The sequence below is a fragment of the Cantharellus anzutake genome, assembly GCF_015039405.1.
Source record: "Cantharellus anzutake strain C23 chromosome Unknown EI90scaffold_6, whole genome shotgun sequence".
Taxonomy (NCBI): domain Eukaryota; kingdom Fungi; phylum Basidiomycota; class Agaricomycetes; order Cantharellales; family Hydnaceae; genus Cantharellus; species Cantharellus anzutake.
In genome coordinates, this window is record NW_024066956.1 from 410,247 (window position 1) to 432,481 (window position 22,235).

At 49.0% G+C, this 22,235-nt stretch overlaps 10 protein-coding genes across 10 annotated transcripts; 5 read left to right on the top strand and 5 right to left on the bottom strand.

Annotated features, from left to right (window-relative positions):
• Positions 1 to 4: 4 nt before the first annotated feature.
• EI90DRAFT_3037294 (DNA-binding domain of Mlu1-box binding protein MBP1) lies at positions 5 to 1,525 on the bottom strand. Its single transcript, XM_039058767.1, has 8 exons — positions 998 to 1,525; positions 885 to 921; positions 808 to 813; positions 662 to 741; positions 561 to 578; positions 389 to 492; positions 131 to 298; positions 5 to 41 (listed from the first exon to the last, which is right to left on the bottom strand). Exons 1-7 carry the CDS (start codon positions 1,101 to 1,103, stop codon positions 272 to 274), a joined length of 378 nt encoding a protein of 125 aa, XP_038921224.1. The 5' UTR covers positions 1,104 to 1,525; the 3' UTR covers positions 5 to 41; positions 131 to 271.
• A 571-nt stretch (positions 1,526 to 2,096) lies between these two features.
• On the top strand, positions 2,097 to 5,747 carry EI90DRAFT_3279254 (uncharacterized protein; the record flags this gene model as incomplete). The annotated part of the gene is made up of 17 exons (XM_039066657.1): positions 2,097 to 2,119; positions 2,186 to 2,208; positions 2,368 to 2,451; positions 2,546 to 2,701; positions 2,798 to 2,839; positions 3,035 to 3,054; positions 3,126 to 3,198; positions 3,305 to 3,340; positions 3,572 to 3,617; positions 3,778 to 3,790; positions 3,930 to 3,961; positions 4,099 to 4,120; positions 4,394 to 4,419; positions 4,940 to 5,011; positions 5,121 to 5,165; positions 5,482 to 5,549; positions 5,607 to 5,747. 16 exons carry the CDS (start codon positions 2,097 to 2,099, stop codon positions 5,498 to 5,500), a joined length of 732 nt encoding a protein of 243 aa, XP_038921225.1. The 3' UTR covers positions 5,501 to 5,549; positions 5,607 to 5,747.
• Positions 5,748 to 6,381: 634 nt separating this feature from the next.
• Positions 6,382 to 6,885, top strand: EI90DRAFT_3037308 (uncharacterized protein). Its single transcript, XM_039058768.1, has 3 exons — positions 6,382 to 6,498; positions 6,595 to 6,776; positions 6,855 to 6,885. Exons 1-2 carry the CDS (start codon positions 6,411 to 6,413, stop codon positions 6,669 to 6,671), a joined length of 165 nt encoding a protein of 54 aa, XP_038921226.1. The 5' UTR covers positions 6,382 to 6,410; the 3' UTR covers positions 6,672 to 6,776; positions 6,855 to 6,885.
• Positions 6,886 to 7,285: 400 nt separating this feature from the next.
• EI90DRAFT_2262637 (uncharacterized protein) lies at positions 7,286 to 8,315 on the top strand. The gene has a single exon (XM_039052782.1). The coding sequence runs from the start codon at positions 7,715 to 7,717 to the stop codon at positions 8,273 to 8,275; it is 561 nt and encodes a 186-aa protein (XP_038921227.1). The 5' UTR covers positions 7,286 to 7,714; the 3' UTR covers positions 8,276 to 8,315.
• Positions 8,316 to 9,046, bottom strand: EI90DRAFT_2262636 (uncharacterized protein). Its single transcript, XM_039052781.1, has one exon. The coding sequence runs from the start codon at positions 8,720 to 8,722 to the stop codon at positions 8,357 to 8,359; it is 366 nt and encodes a 121-aa protein (XP_038921228.1). The 5' UTR covers positions 8,723 to 9,046; the 3' UTR covers positions 8,316 to 8,356.
• Positions 9,025 to 10,858, bottom strand: EI90DRAFT_3241449 (pyridoxal-dependent decarboxylase; the record flags this gene model as incomplete). Its single annotated transcript, XM_039066533.1, has 4 exons — positions 9,025 to 9,814; positions 9,902 to 9,941; positions 9,990 to 10,687; positions 10,744 to 10,858. Coding segments are annotated over 4 exons (1,296 nt in total), but the record flags the coding sequence as incomplete, so codon positions are not given.
• A 1,342-nt stretch (positions 10,859 to 12,200) lies between these two features.
• On the top strand, positions 12,201 to 16,396 carry EI90DRAFT_3117436 (uncharacterized protein; the record flags this gene model as incomplete). Its single annotated transcript, XM_039062993.1, has 18 exons — positions 12,201 to 12,278; positions 12,353 to 12,466; positions 12,529 to 12,594; positions 12,654 to 13,264; positions 13,315 to 13,577; positions 13,635 to 13,861; positions 13,914 to 14,045; positions 14,108 to 14,163; positions 14,213 to 14,279; positions 14,342 to 14,435; positions 14,487 to 14,545; positions 14,602 to 14,859; positions 14,926 to 15,037; positions 15,088 to 15,162; positions 15,213 to 15,449; positions 15,497 to 15,630; positions 15,686 to 15,782; positions 16,038 to 16,396. The coding sequence occupies 18 exons, from the start codon at positions 12,201 to 12,203 to the stop codon at positions 16,394 to 16,396; spliced, it is 3,039 nt and encodes a 1,012-aa protein (XP_038921230.1).
• On the top strand, positions 16,168 to 17,083 carry EI90DRAFT_3037327 (uncharacterized protein). Its single transcript, XM_039058769.1, has one exon. It carries the CDS (start codon positions 16,384 to 16,386, stop codon positions 16,741 to 16,743), a length of 360 nt encoding a protein of 119 aa, XP_038921231.1. The 5' UTR covers positions 16,168 to 16,383; the 3' UTR covers positions 16,744 to 17,083.
• A 1,024-nt stretch (positions 17,084 to 18,107) lies between these two features.
• Positions 18,108 to 20,352, bottom strand: EI90DRAFT_3012622 (uncharacterized protein; the record flags this gene model as incomplete). Its single annotated transcript, XM_039056576.1, has 9 exons — positions 18,108 to 18,165; positions 18,201 to 18,415; positions 18,520 to 18,704; positions 18,751 to 18,880; positions 19,212 to 19,279; positions 19,415 to 19,438; positions 19,681 to 19,741; positions 19,916 to 20,032; positions 20,329 to 20,352. The coding sequence occupies 9 exons, from the start codon at positions 20,350 to 20,352 to the stop codon at positions 18,108 to 18,110; spliced, it is 882 nt and encodes a 293-aa protein (XP_038921232.1).
• A 536-nt stretch (positions 20,353 to 20,888) lies between these two features.
• EI90DRAFT_2907111 (uncharacterized protein) lies at positions 20,889 to 22,190 on the bottom strand (the record flags this gene model as incomplete). The annotated part of the gene is made up of 6 exons (XM_039054274.1): positions 20,889 to 21,084; positions 21,142 to 21,269; positions 21,337 to 21,405; positions 21,462 to 21,666; positions 21,719 to 21,803; positions 21,857 to 22,190. The coding sequence occupies 6 exons, from the start codon at positions 22,188 to 22,190 to the stop codon at positions 20,889 to 20,891; spliced, it is 1,017 nt and encodes a 338-aa protein (XP_038921233.1).
• Between the last annotated feature and the right edge of the window lie 45 nt (positions 22,191 to 22,235).

Below are 22,235 nucleotides of genomic sequence, written 5' to 3' on the forward strand. Positions count from 1 at the left end.
CAGGCTGGTCTGGCGATAAACATGTGGACGGGAATGTGGGTCTAGGTGCAGTGGAAGAACAGAGAAATTCGGAATGAATGTGGGCGATAGAAGGAAGATCGTACCATATGACAAGAGCAGCGTCACTTACCCAAAGAGAGGCACCAAATCTTCACGGATTGGCCATGCAACTCTGCATGAATGAATCCGTTTCAGTTCAGGGCCGATACAAAACCGGGCATGTGTGTGATTGTGCGGAACCGGTTGAGTGCGTAAAGAAACTGCCAGATGCTCACCTCCTTGCTAAGCGTAATGCAACCTTTATCGCAAAGAGTTCCCATTAAAATTGCCGAGCGTTCGGTCAGAGATTTGACGCAAAAATGCATAGGTCCAATATGAGAGAACACACCTCGTACGGCATCCACGTTCCTTGTATTTTGAGGTACCCACCACGGACACGACGCAGCTGAGATTCCAATTCTGGCTGCGATTCTATCATCTTTACGATATCGGCTGGGAATGTAAAGGATGAGGCATATGAGCACCATAGTCGGATGAAATGGATAGAAACTGTTGCCAACCTTTAGCATTCCCGAGAGCTTGATGAGGGCCCAACCGAAGAGGGGGTTGAGAGAGATGAGAAAGAGAAGAACCGAAGAAACGTCTCGAACGATGGACATACCTTTCCAGATACCTGTCCAGAGGACATAGCCATCATCCACGTCCATCATAACCCATTGGTTATTGAGTGGGTATTCGTAGCTAGAGAAGGAACGAAGGCATGAGTGAATAGCGCTTGGGGCGGCCCGTTTAATGAGGGTGACTTACACAGGGCTGGGGAGCGGCGGAGATGAGTATCTTGAGCGCTGGGGCGATGACGGAGATAGGAAGGACGGATAGCTTACATATAGCCTCTGGGGTCATTGGATGTGATATAGCGGCCTGTAGAGTGAGTGTGGCGAGCGCGCCAGAGAGAGGGATGAGCCAAGAGCCCAGAGCGGAGAGCCAGGAGGCATACCTTTTGTGACGCGATGCTTGGTGGTGTGGTACGGGATGAAAGGTGAGTGGCCGGAGGCGGGAGAAGGCGGGATTTGGTCTGAAGACGTGGAGGGTTGCGTCTGCATTCCGAGCGAGGGAAGAGAAAGGATGAGTGGACCAAGGGAAGGGTCAGCAGCGATGAGTCAGATAGGTCTGGAAGGAGGCGTGGGTTAGATTGCGATGAGAGGAGGTTGAGGTTGGCAAGGAAGTTGGAGGGGAAAGAAGAGGGAGGGAGATCAAGGTTCGGGCTTGGTCGCCTACTTGAAAGATTGTCGTCGTGGAACTGGTTGCACGAGTCCGAGGAAGATCAGGCACCCAATTCACGTTACCGGGCTTCTCGATCGGGCCACGAAAAACACGTTTAGACTAACGACATCTCACACCGTCGCCGTCAATTCCATCTCAAGAAAAACCATTCCTCGGTCCATCTTCGCTCCTTCCCTGTCCTCGTCGATGGACGATGCGTCGACGAGCGATACGAGTTTTTTTCCCCGAAAAGGTGTGAATAGGGGGAAAAATGCTCGAGATAATAAATATAAATAATAAATGATGGCAACAGATCTCTCCCAACAAACAAGAACAACCATTCAGTGAAGGAAATAATATCCACATCCATATGCACATATAATATATATACAAGATCTTTTCCTGATATTCGTATAAGTAATTCTATAAGGTGAGATTCAGATAAGTCATGTTTTCCATTTCTGAGAGCGACGCAAATTCACCCCCGCCCTTGCCAACCAGCATCCATCAGTTCGGCGAAAATGAATTCCAGAAGGAGAATCTCGCACTCTTGTCTTGATATCTAAGTCTCGTACATGCGCACGCGTACTCACTCATCACAAATAATAACCAACCCAATCTTTTTCCACAGCGGCGCAAACTACCGCTTATTTTCATTATGTACATATTTTTTTTCATCGTCACGGGACCGGATGCATCTCTGTTCATCTTTGCCAAAACTCTAAATCATCAAACTTCCGTGTTATCGATATCCTACATCGACGACAATGGCCGAGACCGTCCCCCCAACCACTTTGCCACCTGCCTTGAGTGCTCCCCCTTCCCGGGGAGTCATGAGTAAATTCCGTCTTGATGGGTGTGATACTTTATTTTTCACGACGCAATGTCCTCGTACTGATTGCTGTTCCGCACGCATTTGTAGCAAAATAGTCGCAATTACTGGAGGTAAGATACATCGGCAACCGCCCTCCTTCCGAGTTAAGTCGTTCGCAACCTCTGACACGGAGTACGATATTCGATTTCCGCATCCATCATAACGATGTCCCTGCAAACAATGTTCATCAATGGACGGGTTTCGTCCCCTGAATCGGCACGGCACCACAGGTGCCCGTGGCCTGGGTTTTGAGATGCTCCGAGCCTTCTGCGAGGCCGGTGCCGCTGGTGCCGCTATTCTCGACGTCCTCCAAGGTATGTTTTATCGATCGCCTTATGTCCGATGGCCCGAATTGTCCCGCTCTGATCCCCACGGTCACATGCAATCTGACATCTCCATACGTACTAGAGCATGGCGAGGAAGCTATCAAGGAGCTCAACACTGACTTTGGTATCCCTGCTTCGTTTTACCGTGTCGACGTGCGCGACCATGTTGCTGTGGAAGAAGCTATCAACGGTATCGTGCGTGATTTTGGCGCAATTGACGTGCTTTTATGTTCCGCTGGTTGGTAAACCAAATACAAATCTTCTCCTTCTGTCCACCCTTGCTTTATCTGCCAGAAAGATCAGTCTTCATTGACGCGGTTCGTTTCTTTGGCAGGTGTCGCGGACAACCTACCAGCTGAATCATATCCTGCCGACCGTAAGTCCACCTCGTGCTACCTGCACCCTCTACTCCCATCACAAAATTGTGGCGAACTAATGCTCTTCATAAATCCATGGCAGGCTTTAAGCGAGTGAGTCGTTCTTGGCCCCTTTAATCTATTCTCCTGCAGTCTATTGGAATCCTGATACTCTTCTCGTTGCGCATAGGTGATTGATATCAACTTGAATGGAGTATTCTTCGCATCCCAAGCGGTAAAGTCCTTCTTTCTTGGACAACGGCCCGAATACAAATGCTGTTGCGGCATGAATTCCCCCACTACTAGGCTGGAAAGCACATGATTGCTTCTGGGAAAGGCGGCTCAATTATCAATGTTGCCTCTATGTCTGGACATATCGGTGGGTAGCTCAGCACTTTCACGCAAATGGGGTTCCGTGCGCGTATCATTCCTTTAGATCATCTACTCATAAGTTCTCTTTTGATTTCTCCCAAATCATCGCGCAGTGAATTATCCACAACCACAGTGTGCATACAATGCTTGTACGTACAATTTTCCTCCTCCCCTGTGGATTCCCGCATTGGCGCCGACGGCCCTTTGGTTGACAAGAACCTGTATATTATTATTGGCTCGGCTTCTGAAGGGCCCTCTCTTCCCCTGCCATGATGGCAACTCACATACATTCTCTACATCTTGAATTTTAACGCTTTTTCCACGCCTTCATCTCTTCTTTGCCATCACCGCCGTTTGGTTACATTATGTTATAATCACAGCGAAAGCCGCTGTCATCCACTTATCCAAATCCCTGGCTGCCGAATGGTAAGTTCATTCCCCTGCCGCCCACCCCTATCCCTTCCCCAACCCCATTTTTTTCTTCCTTCACCCCCGCTTCCCATCAACCTCTAAATTTTTCTCCCCTTCTGATGGGTGATGGTAACTGAACAATCCGTTTTTGTGTCCCATGTTCTTCTTGTCTCAGGGCCCCACACAAGGTTCGCTTCTTTCCATAGTTCACGTTTCCTCTGAATTCGAAAGCGGGCGAACGGTCAAATATTAATTCAAACCCTCATTTTCGATCGGCCCTTCAACCCCCCAACACTTGGGTATGTGGGGCAAAATGCATAACAACAGGTTCGCGTCAACACGATAAGTCCTGGATATATGTGAGTTGTTAATTCTCTCCCTCTAACCCTCGACCTCGCACGCGGATGCGCGGGGATGCCTTGTGTTTGGAAATCCTTCATTGCGGACTTACTAACCAATCTGCACTTTTCCTTGTATAATTCCCCGTATCTTATAGGAATACCGTTCTCAATGAGAAGGTGAGCAAACTATGACCCTTCTCACCTGAGACGTTACCATCTATTCATGGGTGCTCTCTTTTTCTTTTTGGCTCATCACCAAATCCTCAACGAATCACTCAATAACCCATCACGCATGATTCGGACCGGTGTCGCTAAAATCACGTTTTCTGGCTACAAACTTTATCCCTCACCTTCGAACAACAATTTATCCAATCGACGCCGGTATCGTGGTGCGACGCCGCGTGATTGCGGTATTTTTTTTTTGGTGGTTCTTTTTTTACTATCAAATAGTTCGACCCTCTCTTGAAGAAAGCTTGGTACGTTCATATACCTAACTCTTTTCGTACTTAGCGTGCACTTTTTTCCTTTGTTCGTTGTTTCTTTAATCCCTCGCTTCTTTTCTTCCTTCCCTGGAAGGAAGCGTCCTGTTGCGCCAGCTATATTGCGAAAAGAACCCACGGTTTCCCCCATTAGTTAGTTTCCTTTTCCACGCATCCCAGTTTATTGTGTTCAGGTGTTATTGCTGCTCATTACCCACGTGCGGTCCACGCGATCGACTCCTTTCTATGATGGCTATCTATCTATCTCTCTATTCCTTTCACTATCCCACTCCTTTTTTCTCTCTCTCTGCTGGCTGTGTATCAACTCGACCTGTCCGGATCCACCCACACACCCTTCTTTCCTACATGCTTCTATGTTGCTCTTGGGTGCCCCCGTCTTTAGTTCACGTCCAAAGGCCTTCCGTCTCTGACTCACCTCATTTTTTTCGCTCCGTCCCTGCCTGCTGTTATATCTCCACCGGCGTTCGTCCATACTTACATTCTTTCTCATTTATAGGTACGAAAGAACGCCTTCCGGACGGATGGGCCATGTTACCGAGTTAAACGGAGCTGCCCTATATCTTGCGTCGTACGTATGAAAGATATCTTCAATCCCCTCCCCAGCTTCTAATTGTCTTTGGTATCATCATCATACTACATCATCGTTTCGCGTGAATGCTGCTCACTCGTTACTGCAGGGACGCGAGTGCTTTCTGTACCGGGTCTGACATCATAATTGATGGGTACGTATACGGTCTCGGCTCCGCATTACCCACACGCCTATACATACAAACACCCTGCACTGCACGCAGTCAGCAGACCGTTTGTTCTTGTATTTCTGGCTTTTTTGGGCTGAGGGGGGAACGGAATCCCCCTTGTTCTGAGCCCCTCTTCCCCGCTTCTCTCAATATAAACATGCTGATCATTCCGTTTCTTTTTTTACATACTCGCAATTCGAATCGTTGCGATGGCTTGACGTTGTCTACTCGTCGTTCGTCGTTGGATCGTTACGTTCATTGTGGTTATGGATGAACCATGCTTACTTTGATATCTCCACAGTGGATACACTGCTTGGTAACGCCAGTATACCGTATCTCCTAGCCAGGTCATACGGGGTCGCAAGGCAGGTTGGCAGCCGCATCATAATCCGATGGTTGGATCTAATTCAAATCTATTTCATTAAGATATGTTGCCTTGCCCTGTTTTTTTTTTTCTTCTCACTTCCATTACTCTGAGGATAGATAGATTTGAGATGGTGACACACTACGTTAGATTCTCTTTTCCCCCTTCCCTTGCAAGCCAGTTGTTCACAATACCAGTCTCCCAAACAGAAGAAAGTCCATTCTTTCGTGTCAATCAATACAATGCCAATTTGCAATCCATTGTTACACACGTCCACACATTGCTATCCTAACTTCTAGGCCATCTTCGACTTTGTGACTTGCCTGTTTAGGTAAGTGTGCTTGATAAGATACAACCCATTTATGTAGAGTAGGGCTTACAGCTGTACAGCTGTTGCGTAGACCACCGCTGGTGAATTGTTTGACAGGATAATATGACTTTCCGAATGGAAATCCGAGTAGTACTGTTGGCTGTTGGCCCTGGTTGAAGCTTCTCTGTGCATCATCGCGCAGTTGACCAGATGAGAATAAGCTGATCCGCTTCCGGGCCCCGCCCGAAGGCATTAATTAAATTTTTAAATGGCATATGTAATCAGGATTAGCAAAGACGTTTTGTATTGAAGGGGCAGTTGTTCCGGGAAAGTTCGGGTTGCTGCCGTTTACGAGATTGCATTGTAATTTACACGATAGAATTACTTCCGTTGCCAGGTTCCTCCGTTCGCGTGGCAATGCTACCGAAAAGGATGAAGAACGCTTCGGAACTTCCCGTGAAAAGTTGCTGTAAACGTTTAAAGAATCAACCCTGGGCATCAAATGGGTTCCTCGGGGAAAGAAAACATTGCTCCTTTTGGTTTTGGTACGTTGTTGATGGGATACAGACGGGGGCGGATTTGGGCAAGGGTCGGGCCCCTTGATTTCAACATAACCCCATCCGTGCTCAGCTACCCGTCTCTGGGTCAGTAATATTTAACTGTCTATCCAACGGGAAAAGGATTCTGCCAGCGCAGCATAACTGATTGCTTTTTTTTTTTGGTCTCGCCTAACCCACCAGTTTGGGTTGTGTGGATATTTGTGCATCTTCGGCAAGATGCGATGTTGTGGCGACAAATAACGACTTACATGAGTTAGTTTTTCCCTTATGGCATCACCTCTGCACCGCGCGTGCGCGCGCGCACGTCTGCAAATATGAAATCGAGGCAAAAATCTGGTTTCTTTCCATTTATAAGCATTTGCGTTCGTTGTGCCTTGGCCCCGCAACAAGTCAAACATCTCATGTCGTTGCCTCGCCAACCGACGTCGCGACGTCGGCAGCATTTGTTAGGGGACCTCGCCGCGCGGCACCTTGATTCTCGCTCTCGCTTCGCATTCACCTGTTTCGGGCTTGAGCACAGCACCCCCCAATAACCGACCCACGTATTAATGCACGCGTGTGAGGGGAAGAAGGAACGCGTGGTAATAAAAACAACTAGCGTTGGAATGGTATGATATACGCGCGGCCAGGTGACATGATATGATTGGTCATCGGGTGCGAGGCGAGTGCTTATTAGTCGACGCCGCTGGTTACGAACATAGTAACTTGGTGACTGTTGATTTGCAGCTACTGCGATGGGTTCTGATCCGGATTTTCACACCGATCCCATGCAAAGGGCGATCGGCCAACTTGCCTGTAGCTCTAGATGCATGGGCTCCACACAGAATAGATGCCATGCCACATAGCTTGCCAGGGATTATAGGGCCTGTCAGCTGGTTGGCTCGTGTTTGATTCCTGGCACAAACGAATTCTAACGTTGACCCGTCTTCTGTATCAGGCAACGTAATTCACACTGATCCCTCCTATCTCATGCACCCGATATACTATCCCACAATAAGCTACTGGACTCTTCCGACGAGCGCTATGGATACTATGGTACCTACATCCGGTGGGTATGCAGATGGTTCCAATTGGTACATATCGACTTTTATCATACTCGGGTAAATGTCTCACTTCTCGAGGGATAAACCTTCCTATGTAACGGCTACGGCTACCCCCTCGAGCCCGATCACATAAGCCGCGACGGCTAACGGTTGGACCGTTCTATTGTTGTTGCTTAACTCATAGATTATGCGCAACAGCTCCATGACTTCAAAGCTAAGGAAACAAGAAGCTGACCAATATTCTTTCTGGATCCTGCATGGCCAGGAAGGGCCGGTGGTGCATGAAAGTATATAGATGTGGCTGCGTGCTGTGCGCGCGCTGCGCAGCTAATGACCCGGCGCATGTTAACACTAACGTGTGTGTGTTTGTCTTACTATTACTTGATAGACAGTACCCGCTTAAACCCTGCCTGCTTTCGTCCTTTCGTCCTTTCGTGGATCTTGGTGATTCCTGCCACACAGGGGAGCGGGCCAATTCACCTAGAATCCAGCTAGCTTCCCACTGGTCAGCAGTTCTTCTACTTGACTCCCAATTGGGGGGATGTATTAACTTAATTTCCCGGTCCAGCGGATCTTCAAGTTCGAATGTGATCGGGGAGCTACATATGCGTGTGTCAGCAGCATCAGCAGCGGCAGTAATAGCCAAAAACTTGAAAAGAGTTTTTTGCTCTCCACGGCAAATAATCTTACGCTGTGTTTCTCCATTCCGAGGTCCAGAGGCGCGATTGCCGTCGTTATCATGTGCTTCGGTATCGATTTTCGATGGTCAGTACATGATTCTGAGAGTTCATACTGTCAGCAGGTCCCGCGTGGCATGATAAGGAACATCGTAGTTTCTGGAACTGTACCCGAAAAGGATGTAGTTCAACCTTGATCCGGCCTCTCTCTTTCTCTCGTGCTTATCTTTGCCCCCCTTCGCGGAGCAAATAAAGCATTGCACGCCAGACAGGCGCGGCTCGTGCAAGTGGCGCACTCACCCTAATTTGGCTGTCATTCTCGGTGTTCATCAATTCGACCGTTCGGATATAGATGTGCAAGCACTCTGCAAGAATCACAACACGAACCGCGTAGGGGTACAGCCGTAGATGCCTCATTCTTACGAGGGATGGCAAGATCAGTGAGCTTATCGGTCGGTTGTATCGAATAAGATTGTCCTGCTGATCTGTAATTAATCTATGTGTAGGCGAGGCGAGAGTCAAGATGATTGACAATATTTCTAACACCCATGCATTAATCCAGTCCAGAAGGAACTGACACACGAACATTTTTGCAGAGTACAATGCATGCTAAGGAATCAGTTTCGTTGCCGACAATAGGACGACAGCAGGGTAACAGGCTAAGGGCAACCGGTGGCACACAGCAGGCGAGCTTGAGACAAAACTGCAACCTTTCAACGTCTAACTAGCAACAAACGGAGGGCAGTTGTTTATATCCGGTGCGAAAGATAATGCGATCAGCCGAAGTTCTGACGAGAATATTGTGATCGTGGCAGTTGGGTGGAAGAAGGATGAAGTAGAACGGATGCTTTGAGCGATTGCGGTACCCTCTCGGCAAAAGTAACGGGGAAAGATAGGTAACGTGGAAATGGAATAGAGTTTCGTATCTCGCAAAAAATGGAAACCCCAGTCGAAGTGCCGGGAAAGTATTAACAAAAGAAGAATGTGTCCTAAACATCGAAGGAGGGGTCGGCGTGTAGACGGAAAAATTATTGATACCAAAAAGAAAACATTTTTGGATATAAGGTCAGGCTAGACATTTTCAGCGGGCATTGCCCAGGCTTGAAGGGAAGTGAAAACAAGCAGTTGGATAAGCTGGATATTCAGAATCCAGGTCGATTTATACGATTATCCGGGGGAAGGGGAATGGTTGATGTCCGTCCTATTTGCGACTATCCCCCACTCTAAGGGGGAGAGTTCATCTAAAGGGGTGTGTCATAATCATCACCCTCATTATCCTCATCAGTGCCATCGTCATCATCGTTGTACTTCGCAAGCGCCGCACGAACAGCGGCGCTTTCCCTGCCCACCCCACACGTGTAATGGACCTCCGACACGTCAAACCCATTGAATCGACTCGCAGCACAACGAGTGTAGGCACCCATGTCGTCAAAACCAAGCCAATCGCCGATGCCAGTCTGCCAGGCAACATTGCAAGGGGAGCAACGCAGTCGATGGAATCGCACGTAGGTCCCCACACGCTCGAAAGTACGAGATCATCTTTGTCATTCAAGTGTCCAGGCCCCTGGAGATGGATAATAGGGAGGACTGAACGATCAATAGTGAGGGGATAGGGGGTCACTTTCTGATGATCGAACATGATACAGTTGAAAGAGCCGTACACCCCGTCGTTGATGTAGTCTGTCCCGCAAGGAATGGGAAATTACAGTGAGCACATACTCCTAGCCCATCCACGCTTAGCAGTTTGGTCACGACAATGATACTTACACATTACTTTTGGCTGATTTGCCTCATCCGCCATGAGCTCCTCCAGTGCTTCCACGCTCTCCATCACTTCCGCCGCCGCTTCGCACACGACCTGTGGTTGGGCTGGGTTCACGCGCCGAGCAATGATGTTCGTGGCGAGTACAAATGCAGAAGAGACAAAGTAACGCCCTGGTTCCGCGATGACCCTCACTCCGTCCCTCTTTGCGAAGGGAAAGTGGGTTTCCAGAGCCCGTGAAAGCACCCCAGCAGTGGTTTCAAAATTGAAGCTCTCGAATCCTCCACCGACGTCCAAAAGGGTGAAACGATACCCAGCTTCCGCACCCATGTCAAACGCTGTGCGTGCACGCTTGACCGCATCCGCAAAAGCATTGGAATCGTAGCAGCCACTGCCTACATGGAAGCTCACGCCAATAACATCCAGCCCCAATTCACGAGCGACTTCCAGGAGGGCGGGAACGGTCGCAAGTGGTGCACCGAATTTGAGTCCCAGTCGGCAAAGACTTTTGGAGTCATCCGTCAAAATGCGCACGACAAGCTTTGCGGTCGGGAACACACTGGAAATTTTGAGCAGTTCGTCGGTGTTGTCGAAGGTCATCATGTCAACTGCGGCTCTGGCGGCATGTCTGATGAAGGAAAGAGACTTGCAAGGGTTGGCATAGATTATCCGAGAGGTGTCTACACCAATCTCCGTTACCAAATTGATTTCCCCATGCGAAGCGCAATCAAAGCCTGTCCCTAGCGCCCCGAGGAGGCGTAACACATAAGGATCAGGGTTACACTTGACAGCTGAGGATTCAGTGGTTAATGATTGCTTCTCCGCATATTTAGTGGAAGCTGCCCACCGTAGAAGGGCTCAATACCAGGGAGACATCGTTTCCACCGAACGTACTGTTTATAAACTTGACCTAAGTCGGCAACAAAAAATGCCCTTTCAGCGTTGGGCTTGTTTGCCTCGGCGTCGATTGTGGCTTGCAACAAGAGCGAGCAAAGGAGGTCAGAACGATGGCCTCGTGCTAGAGGAGGAAGACCTGAGATATAGACTTCAGGAGTCACAAATGTCCCCTTCAATTGTTCATGTTCGGGAGGAAGTATGGGGAGGCTGGAGGCACCGAGATCATCGTGCGCGATTTTCGCGTCCACATTACCAATTGAAACATATCGGGATATCCCATAGGATTCACTGAGCAACACGCCTGGAAATTCTCGAGGGGATGTCGCAAGGAGCACAGAGAGCTGAGACATCCCACGTGGTGATGGGACTTCAGTGCCGGAAAGTGCGCTGGCCACAGGTGGATATTATTACTTTTTACAGATGCGATTCTGACCGCCACGGATAAACCGGGCGGGCAAAGGGATTCCAAGTAGAGGTGTCAGAAGAAGGGGGGTCCCTCGCTCCCTGGACGAGGATAAAGTAAAGGGAAAATTTGACTGCAGAGATTTTGAAGGCGAGCCGGCAAAGGGGGCGAAAAATCGGCTGGCTTCACTTTTCTCTTAGTAGGTGCTAGGGGGGCTCTCCTAAGGGAATATAGGATCGATAAGCAATAGGCTGAACGAGATAATACACCGGCATACCACGGACAGAAGACCACCTCGATGAAAAAGCAGATGAGTGAAGCCAGCGGTCACGAAGAAAAGTGTCAACTTACTGAAGACTCAGGAGTCGAAGATCGCTATCCCTTGGTCTAGGTATTGTGGGCAGGGGAGCGTTTGAACGCTGTGAAGGAGGAAAGGAATGCTAAGCGGTTTTTGCTGGAGTCGAGAAAGAATTGGATACAATCTGAACGGTTCTGCCCGAACTGCGATCTCACGTGGCGTCAGATCCAGTGCTTTCGCCGCGAATTCGCTTTTCACGAAGCCGCGAGGCTTCCTACTCCTGGCATACCGAATTCACACCTTGGCTATTTCACCATTCACGCCTATCGGGGCTACGGCCTCTCGTAAAACGAGCCTTGTATGCTTCTACTGCCTTCGTAGTCTAAGGAATGAGATTTAGCGATGTCATTTATGATTGAAACCCACTCCCAATGGAGGGAGCTATTTTACGCGTTGCTTCCTGCCGTCATGTCTGGGAAATGCATTGGAATGGCTTCCAAACTCGAGTTCGGAAGTCCGATTTGACAACAGATCAGGGTCTTCCCATTACCCATATCACTATGTTGTGCATATGTTGAATAGACCCCAGTGTTGTGGATGCGTTGGGTACGACACGGGTCTGTGCGGTTATTTCGCCTGGCAGTGAGCAGATTCCGCCACATTTCTCATCCCTGCTTATTCGCGCCTGTTCCTGTTCCTGCGAACCATGCTTGGTGGATGCGGCGATCATGGATTATGGATTTTTCTCGCCATCGCACTAGCACGCGTGCGCGACCAGAGGATGGTACGTTTAAGTATGTCGGGTTCTCTTGCATTAAAGACTGTCATCCTTCATTTCTACTTTGGGAACAACCATAGCCAGATCCTACGATGACAATGTATTCTCGATACCGTTGCCAAATTAAGGTAACGGGGCAGGTTGACGTTGCTGGTGAAGAGGATGACACACTGGTCATCGAATTGAATCACACTGTTTGTCACGTGTGCCACATCGGAAACCTCTGACTCCTCCCGATATTATGCATACGTTCAAGTCGCGAACCGTGCGTAAGGACAATCGAGACACTAGGCAAACAGAAAACCCAGCCCGTGTCGCACAGGTGTGTTGCATGAGTCTCGCGGGTTGGAGCATGGTTCGTGAACTCACCGCTGCTTTCAGCACGATGCGCTTGATCACAGCGTGTGGCATTCTCCGCCCCCTGATGGGCGTTCTAATTTCCTTAGCCCATCGCCCCGTCCGCGTGCCCCATTAACAAGGACACGAAGTGCCGAGCCTCTACCACCCATGCCACTGCCTCCGCAGCAGAATCCTTCCGGAATCCAGTATTACGATGACTATGTCAATATATATGAGCCTGCCTATGTGTCGTCACAGGTACAGCCGCCACAATTAGTCCGTGCTATCTCGAGAGCCACAACTCCGACGCGAGAAGCTACTCCAACTGTCAACCAGTGGCGGTTCCCTGAGCCTTTTATCCCTCAACAACAACAGCTAATACTGGATCCAGAGCCTCAAGTGATGTCTCCACTCCCTGTGGTCATTACCTCAATGCCGTCTGATGAGGACGTACTCGTACCTTCGCGGAGTGGGGGTAATCGACAAGTGGGAGCCCTTAACAGGCCTCCTCTCGGACTCAGGACATCTTCTGGCTCATCCCGGCTAACAGCCGAAGAGTCACCTCTTACCCTGAGACGCCTACCGGGAGCCGCACCCTCGGCTGGCCCCCCTACCCCAGGAAGAGCTCGGACGCCCGGACTTACTGAACAAGAGTATGTACGTGGTTCCAGAAATTGTGTGTGTGCTGACAAGGCCACGGAAGGCGAGAGCAAGAATTTTTGCAAGACGGCATCAAAAGGTTCCAGGAAGGGTCATTACCCGAGTCAGACTGTGAATGGCACAGGCTGGTATCTGTCGAGTTTCGCGATACTTTGCCAAAAAACGAAGTTCAACGTCAATCCGTCATTTTTGAAGTCATAAAGAGCGAGAAAGATTACGTTAGAGATGTGAGAATTGCTGCGCTGGTCATCCGCTTTTGGTCGTCACTGAACATGCTTTTCATGCCAGCTCGAGATCGTATCCGAGGTAAGCTTGGATGCCTTGCTTCCTCGCTCGCCAGGTTGACGGAGCAGGTTTTTATAGATCCATTGATGTCGGCGGATCCTCCAATCATCGGCCCCGAGTTGCAGCTGCGGACGTTTCGGAATGAAGTCTTTCAGAACATCACGGACATCCTCTCTCGCCATAGGATTTGCCTCAAAGCACTGTATATGCGCCAAGCAGACCAGCACCCCCTCGTATCGAGTATCGCGGATATCGAACTAGATGCTGCTCTGAGCCTCCAGCAGGACTACGAGGTCTACATCAAAGTAGGTATTCGCTTGGAAACATCAAGACGAATCTCTCATTTAGGCACGCTAGCAATATCCTATTTCTGAGAGCCGACACCGACGCGAACTTAAATCCAATAAAGCCTACGCATCATTTATCCAACAGGCGCTAAGTAATCCATTATTACGAAAACGAGATTTGATATCCTTGATTTCACGGCCTGTCACACGTCTACCAGAGTACAGCTTCAGCTTGAGCACATACTGAAGCTGACTGATGCCCAGCATCCTGACCAGGATGCTATGCCTCTTACCCTGAACATACTTCAAGATTTCGTGAAGTATGTTTTCGGTTATTGTCGCTTGCTCAGGGCTCACCATCGTGGATAGGAGCACCCAGCCTGGTATAGCAGTGGCCGATGCCAAAGTTAAACTTTGGAGCCTCTGCGAAAGCCTGGTCTATCGCCGGGGGAAATCATTGACATGGATCTGTATGACAATCAACGGCACCTCGTTAAGGCCGGAAAAGTGGCTCGTCGAAGCAGAGGCGAATATGAATTGGGTGGCGGGAGCGGGTGGAGCGATGTGCACATTGCATTGTTGGACAATTACTGTGAGTTATTCAGCAACCTCTGGTTCTCCGATGGCCTAATAAATATTTCAGTCGTTATCACTTCTGAAGAAGCAAGGAATGGTGTAGTTGCTCACATCCTTGTCAGCCGCGTGAGAACCCCACCTAAATTATGTAGTCGATGATCATGCACTTAAACGGAGCGTAGCCATTGCCTTTAGATTGTATGGGGTTGGGAAAGTTCGCAGATCCTCCGGAGAGCCGTAAAGAGGAGGGAGGAGGCTCATCATTGCGGATTTTCAGCAGTTCACCCTCAAAAGCAGTCTATCCTTTCACCGTATTTCACAAATGCGACGTACAAAGAAGGTACACATTTTATACCCATTCAGAGACTTCAAGGATACAATGGTATGAAACGATTTTCAATGCCCTCGGAGTGCGGAAGGCGCATCAGGATGGGAACAAGGTAGGCTTTGGGGTTATCAGTATTGCCTCTTCCAGTCCCTTGATCTCACGTCATCGCCAAACTTAGTGGTTTGCCCCTACGACGATTGATGATAACACGTTTCGGTCACCAACCATCAAGGTACCGTCTAACAGCAAAGCAACTTTCACTGGACGCATCACGAGTGCTGCAACGTTCGGTGCGCGAACCTGTCAGTGTCTTTCTGAGTTCAGGACTCATTCTTCTTAGTTCATAGCGGACGAAGCCACTTGATTGTTGCTACAGGACAAGGCATTTATGCTTCAGAACAGAGATCAAACCCTCGTGAGTCGAATCCAAATTGTTCAGATAGTCTGAAAGTTGAAGAATTTCAGCCTTCAAGAAGATTCTCCCACTCTCAGGCGTCACTTCGATGACAACTCTTTCGAAGTTTGGGATACTTGTTCTCCTGCATGGCTCAACATTGCAATCTTACAATCTCCACATCCTGACTGGCTTGATAGGAGGAACGTTTTCACAAGAATCGTTCGCCAATTCAATGGAACGATTGACTGATCGGGACGTTAATGTCACTTTCTTTGGTGCAGGGGAGATGTCTGGACGGACGTTGGGTAGGTATCTTCTCAGTTTTCTGACCCGAAGATCTTATAGTCTCCAGTCGTCTACGCAGCGAAAGGGTTCAGACACTACACAATGCAGGCTCTTGAAGCTGTTCCAGGGCCGCGTGAGGGAGAGGCCACGCGGAGACCGAACGATGGTGACACGGTCTCCACGTTTCGTCCATATGGTTCTGTACGGAAGAACTACCGGATTCTCGTGACTGTGACTCATCTGTCAATCCCTGCAGCAGTTCTATGTCCCAAAGGACGCTTACAGTGTGGCAATGCTCCGGAAAACCTTGGCGATTGCTACGAGTGAGGGATCATCATTATTGAGCCAGCACAGTATGTATTTAACGTGCAGATATTACTCTCTAATGGGTTCCATGCAGGATACGCCCTCCCGAACTCCAAGTCATCCCCGACTGGAGTGCCCCTATACAGGACTCTAGCCCCACAACGAGACAGATGCTTCGAGACCGCTGTCTCGACTCCCGAGTGTTGGGGTTGGTCCAATCGAGCGAAGTAGAACTTATGCTCATTTACGAAAGCAAGCCGTCTTCGTTCCCCTGCAGCTTTGTCAGCTGATTTCTTTCATAGCTTTCGGATGTTACATCACCAAGCATGGCAGCCCAACACGAAAGAACGGTTTTGTTCGGTGGGAGACTCCCATACACTCTTTCGTTGCTCGCGGGCCCCACGTACTTCTCGTCGGCCACACGGATATTGAAGTGAGGCACATCCCCACTGGTCGACTAATACAATTAATAGAAGGGAAGGAGGTACGCCTTCTTCAGAAATTGGCTAAAGGGGATGGACCGACCCTAGTTGCGAGAAGAGGAGGGAAGGACGATGATTTCGGTTTATCTGATGAGTTGATTGAGATCGTGGAAACTTCAGCCTTGTCCGATCAAACGTGGAACGAGTCGGATCTCATGTGGGAGGAATGGGAAACGTGATGCACCATACGTTCGCGCGTATGTACATTGTGGTATGGCTTTGCGGTGTGGTAACAACAGGAGTTAAAGGTTACTTGCCGTTTGTTATCCAAGCTCTGGCCGACCTTTCATACGTCCGGTCCAGCTCAGTTATTGGCATTACAAGCATGGCGAAGGACCTTACAGGGTTGAATTGGTCATATCTACTTGTGCGCAACTCTCCCCAGCAATTCCGCGGCCCATCCTTGTACCCCGATGACCCGTTGACTCATTGTCGACGTCTTCAAAAGTTGCTTCAGGTTGGCTGTGCGTCACCAGAGTACGCAAGCCATCTTCATCCGCAGTACCCTCTGAATTTATTGTCTTGATTCCTCATTGAAAGGAATTAAACGTCATTTTTTAATTCGTGGAAAGCCTTGTCAGAACAATCATTGGCGAACAGTGATGTTTCCTAAGATGAGGACCAAGAGCACAAAATACCTTCAGTTAGAGGCGAGAAGTAGCTTCACAAGCTGTCTGATCGAGGGAGCATTGCGGGCAAGGCGTGGCATTTCCCAGTTCATTGTATGTATTGCTCCGTTTTAGGGGGGGCAGGCATCCCCGTCGGGATCCGTTATTCCGATCACTCTACTGTCTTCGACGTCAGAGCGGCGCCTGTTCCATCGGCGTTACGTTTGCAAGGCAGTGCGGCGATCTGCAACAACTCGAATAGACTCCTTGACTTCATCCCTTGTGGCAACCCAAATACTACTTACCGAGCCTTGGGGGGTACGATAACGGGAAATAAAAAGAACGCGTGAACGGGAATTTTTGGACCTAATGGTACAGCAGAGATCGCACGGGACCTTAGGCCCGCTTTTCAAGTCGCTGAACCCACCATAAGGTACTGAGACCTGGAATGCGTACGCCGTGTAATGAGCCCTGGTTTGCTCGTGTGCGAATTCCCCCCGACCAAACACTGGGAGCAAAGTTGATACGTCATCAGGCTCGAGACACCACTCCCAATGCACTCCACATTGCACTCCCGTGCGACTTGGCTAGCAAGAGGCGGCCGGCTACTCTGTTATAACCATTTTGGAATTAGAGCAACTTTCTAGCGCAAGTGATCCAAACTCTGGGTTTGATGAAACGGGCTACAGCTCGATGCATGATCGGAACCACGAACTGCAGGAAAGACCAGAATCACTGCCAAACGGCGACGGACTAGGGAGTTTGCTGGCTTGCTGTGCTCCGTCCCATCTGTCAACATTCAAAATCACGGTCCATAAGCACTTGTTCGTAGCTTCCAATCGTTAATCGCAGCTCCTTTGTCTACGAGCATCCCACGCTTCGGAAATACATTCGGGCACGTCTCCCTCCGGGCTTGACAGTTTGACGCTCCCCGCAGCAACTCCGTTATGTACCGGAAGAAATGCTTCTAATGAACTTCCTCATGAAGGGCTTAGTCAACTGCAAAACAAGGCTCCGTTCGCGAATCATTCCAGCTAGAGAGTGGTGCCCCGTAACCCGCGTGAGCAAAACTGTCTCATAGGAACTGTTCAGGACTACACCCGTCATTGTCACTATAGGTGCGATTTGTCGGGGCAATGTCTGTTTCTTAGGGAACGTAGTTGGCAACTTACCCGATGAAGGTCTCTGTGTGATCGATTCCAATCGATGCATTGCATATTAGCACTCAGCGAGGGTGATGATCAACCAGGCGATTCATCCGTTTTATTCGCTGTTCAAGTTGTCATTCAGTGAAGACAACGTAGCAAATGGCGCTGTTGCCTTTCGTGTAAAGAAACTGCCTGGAGCAGTAACGCCCATCCCTGTCCTGACATACCGCTGCTGAAGTTCAGCGCTGTCCCCATTGGTCGTCACTTTGGTCGGTGTCACTGTTCCATGCATTCCAGCAGATGCCTCAGTAATTGGAGCATTCGTTGGTGCTTTTCTGACTGCCATTTGGCCACAAGGCGAGCCACCGTTGCCTCTGATATGGTACCGGCGAACAGGACGCCCATAGAAAGCGAAACCACTGTATTTCCAGTGGCCGAAGGTCTGGAAGCAAACAGTCAGCACTGAGATGATTTGCGGAGGTTTGGTCTTCCAGATGTTTCTGCCGACAACGACGCAGCCGATGTGATGGAGACGGCTGGATGTACATTTATCCGAAGACGCGGAAGTTCCAGAGTCGCCATACGGATTATTGCGACTACACCATCTTCGAGAAGCACGGCGTCACCGAAACCAGATCCCCCCAAATGAACGTCCACACTTCGAAACGTGGTCATAATGCATGGCCCGTAATTACCATACACTCGGACAGAAAGAGAACCTCCTGCATCTTCTGTGAACACGATATGTCAGAGAAGAAGGGAAGTGCATTCGCACACCAACAACACCTGCATAAAACAGCGGAGATCCTCCAGGCATGCCCTCGGGAAGCAATAGAACGGTACCCCAAGCTTCGAGTCCCTGATCAGTCCCATCCTTGTTCTGCCTAAAATCCCACAAGGCCCAGGGCTTCGATTTTAACCATTATACCAGAAGGAAGGATGCCTTAATGACCCCAATGAACCATGCCTACCGTTGACATCAAGGTCCATTGGAAGAGATTCCCCAATCATTGTCAAGGCGCAAAGTGGCAGAAGATTTAAGAGTGTTGTTTCGTGAGTTCCCTACTGAGACCCACAGATCCAGCTAACACTCTGCACAGATTCACATGCAGACCTCGGTGTTTATGATAGGTAAGTCATGCCTCGGTTCTAACAGTGACTCTAATGTGTACCTCGTCAAGGACTCCCGTTCTAGTTGCCACCTGCTCTCAAGTCATAGCCTAATATCCTTATCTTACACGACCGATCGTGTCCTGGTGTGAAGCTCTATCGTCCTGCGCAGAGGGGACAGTGCAGATGCCGTTGCCTTCAATGAGTCAAAAGGCTCGGGGAGCCCGACATAGCCGCATGGCCGAGTGGAGTCCCCCTCATCTCGGAACCCTTACATCACATTCACGCTAGTTGGACTGGTATGTCTTGTGTCAGAGCAAGGGGCAAACACCTTTTCGGAATTCGGCAAGGTCCGCTGTGGGACCATATAAGGCCAATTCAGACTAGAATTCAGTAGAAAACTTCTCTTCATTCTTCATCCCTTTCACCCACGATGACACGAATCATTTCCTCGAATATTCTTGGACATGGTGTTGTTTCGTTATGAATGCGATGTGAGCAATGTGTCATTTTTTTTTTTGGCTTTCCATGATGATTTGCAAGTAAGTTGCGTTTGAGGGTGGATGTCATTACAAAGTGTGCAAACGCCTTGCATACTGGCATCCCAACGTGATACGAATACATTTTTCACTGATTCTGTCATTGCGCCTTGGGTTATCTGCATTAATGTGATAGTTGGCTCACCACGATTCATTTTTTTTTCGCTCCTTAGGGACTCCCATCAATTCAACTGGCATCCACTTGTCTCCTAGCAAACGTTGTCACATAGTTCTGTTAGCCGTGTCGTTGTCCAATGACTTTAACCGGTGACCTTGATAATTTGATAACTTACTATGGGATCAATTGGGTCCAACGGTGCATCGTTTCGTGCTCGGTAGGATGACATCGCATCTTTCGATATGTGTGTGATGTATACTAGTGCAATATGTCGACCACAACACTTGTAGTGCTGTGATGGGGAACCGGTATTGTAGAGGTAAGATGCATGAATATCAAGTCGAATACTTGGTGGTTACCCCCAGATTACCCTGCAGCTCCAATAAACCCACTAGGAGCCAGGTATTTGGCCAGGAACCTGAGCGCTCCGATTTTCGCCTGCAGTGGTTTTACCGAATTACCATACTTCCGTCACACTTTGCGAGCATTCTGAAAAGGCTCATAGCCAGATGTCGTGCTGAGTCATGGATTATACATCTTCAGGATGATTCCAGCCCTTCGTCTCACACTACCGGTCCAACTACCTACCGACTTTCCAAAGTTTGTGTACATTGTATTTGTGGGTCCTCGCTCTTGAACAATCAAATAATGCACGATCCTCAACAACCAGACAAGAAAAGTTCATCGTGCTTTGCAATGACTTAAGTATTACTTTTATAGTGATCCCGTACTCGTACGGCATTGGCTGCCCCCCGCCACCATATCACATCATGCGCATCTTATGAGTTATATTTTGGTTCTTTTTAAACGATAAATGATTATATTAGACCCAAGCACTCAAAAATAAAGGGTAGCGGCCATTTAGAATTGACGCGACAGGTGGCGTTCACCAGTTGCGTGGGGACTGGGTTAGTGGTGACGTCAACTCAGTAAGGGTACGTTCGGGGACTGGATGCCATAGTGCATATGTATTCAGGGTTAACCTATTTGAGTTGACTGGATTATCGGTCACTGTCTGCCATCTTACCTTATGGCGTCGCCACAACTATCTTCAAAATGCAAGAGTGACGACGTACATATGAAAGAGAAATGCAGCGCCGTGTCCGGAGACGAACAAAATACATATTTTATTGCTTTCGTGAATTGTTCTAATGAAGGGTGGGAGTATAAGATGATCCACTGTTACTAGACGGCTGGACCCGAATCGCTGGGGGAGCACCGAGTCGTTGCCGATTTTCTGCAACGGAAACTAAAGGGACATGCTCGGGTGGTGATGGTTGGCTAGAGGGGCGCGTTCGTCGGAAGCGAGCAGCTGAATGCAACGAAATGATGGAATCACGAAACCTAACATAATAATCCGGCTGTAGGAGGTGCGATGGTGATATAAACTGGAGAACTCACGAAGTTTGTTCCCTGAAGTACTTTTTGAATTCCTTTTGGCGTTTGATTCGTTGACGGGAATGGATGAAATATAGGGACACGATGACCGATACGATTCCCAAGAATAGAAGCGTCAAAATAACACTATACTACGGCGACGAAGACGCTGCAGTCGGCCAGACTTCATCTTTTAGGATCCTAATTATTGGTACACACCGTCAGAGGACTAAGCTCTACAGGACTCCCCGGCGGTACTTCGCAGAGTCCTCGTAGTCCACAGTTGTACTTCGGCATATGAAGATCAATCAGTGATGTCCCTTAGATCAACGACATCACCATACAGATCTACACTCGATATCTCTTGCACAACTAGCTCCGACCAACTTTGCAAATGCACACGTAGAAGACTTGAGATCGCAGTAGAGCCCAGGGGCCATACAGTTATCCCTATAAATGGTATTTGACAGCTGACGACCCGTCGAGGAGAGGGCCAGGTATAACGTGGTGTCCATGACGCAGGGTTGACCGAGAGAAACATTCGCAAACCTAGTGGGCCGTTCGATCGGGGGTGAGGAGAAAACCTTGATTATTGCCTCACATGCATTGGAAATTGAGACATATAGCGCCGCCATTGTTCATACTGCTTTGAGACTGCTGCCAGTTTGGAGGGGATATGCATTGATCTGTTGGGAGGGAAGATGGAGGGAGCAACGGGACGATTTCCAAAATCGCATACCATCACGGTTGAGCTCACAATGGTTTCCAGCGCCACGGACCGGCTGACAGTGGCTTTCGGCGTCAGGGCAAAACTGGCCTTGTGGACAGAGCGGCGGGATAAGTACATCGCCCTGGTCGTATCTGCTATCAAGTTCATGAGTACGGCAGCCCTTGAGCTGGCATAGCTCTCCGTCACAAAATGTTTTGCTGTTGCAGTCGGACACCCAGCGGTGAGTTGCAGGATCTACGCGGTTTGCACTTGGATTACAGGTGCCGCCTTGTGGAATATCCTGGCCCTGGGAAACGAAAATGTAAACCAGGAAAATTGCTAAGATATTGTGAAGCGTTGCCATAGCGGACGGGGCGAGAACTAAATATGTGACCGAAGTGATGCATGC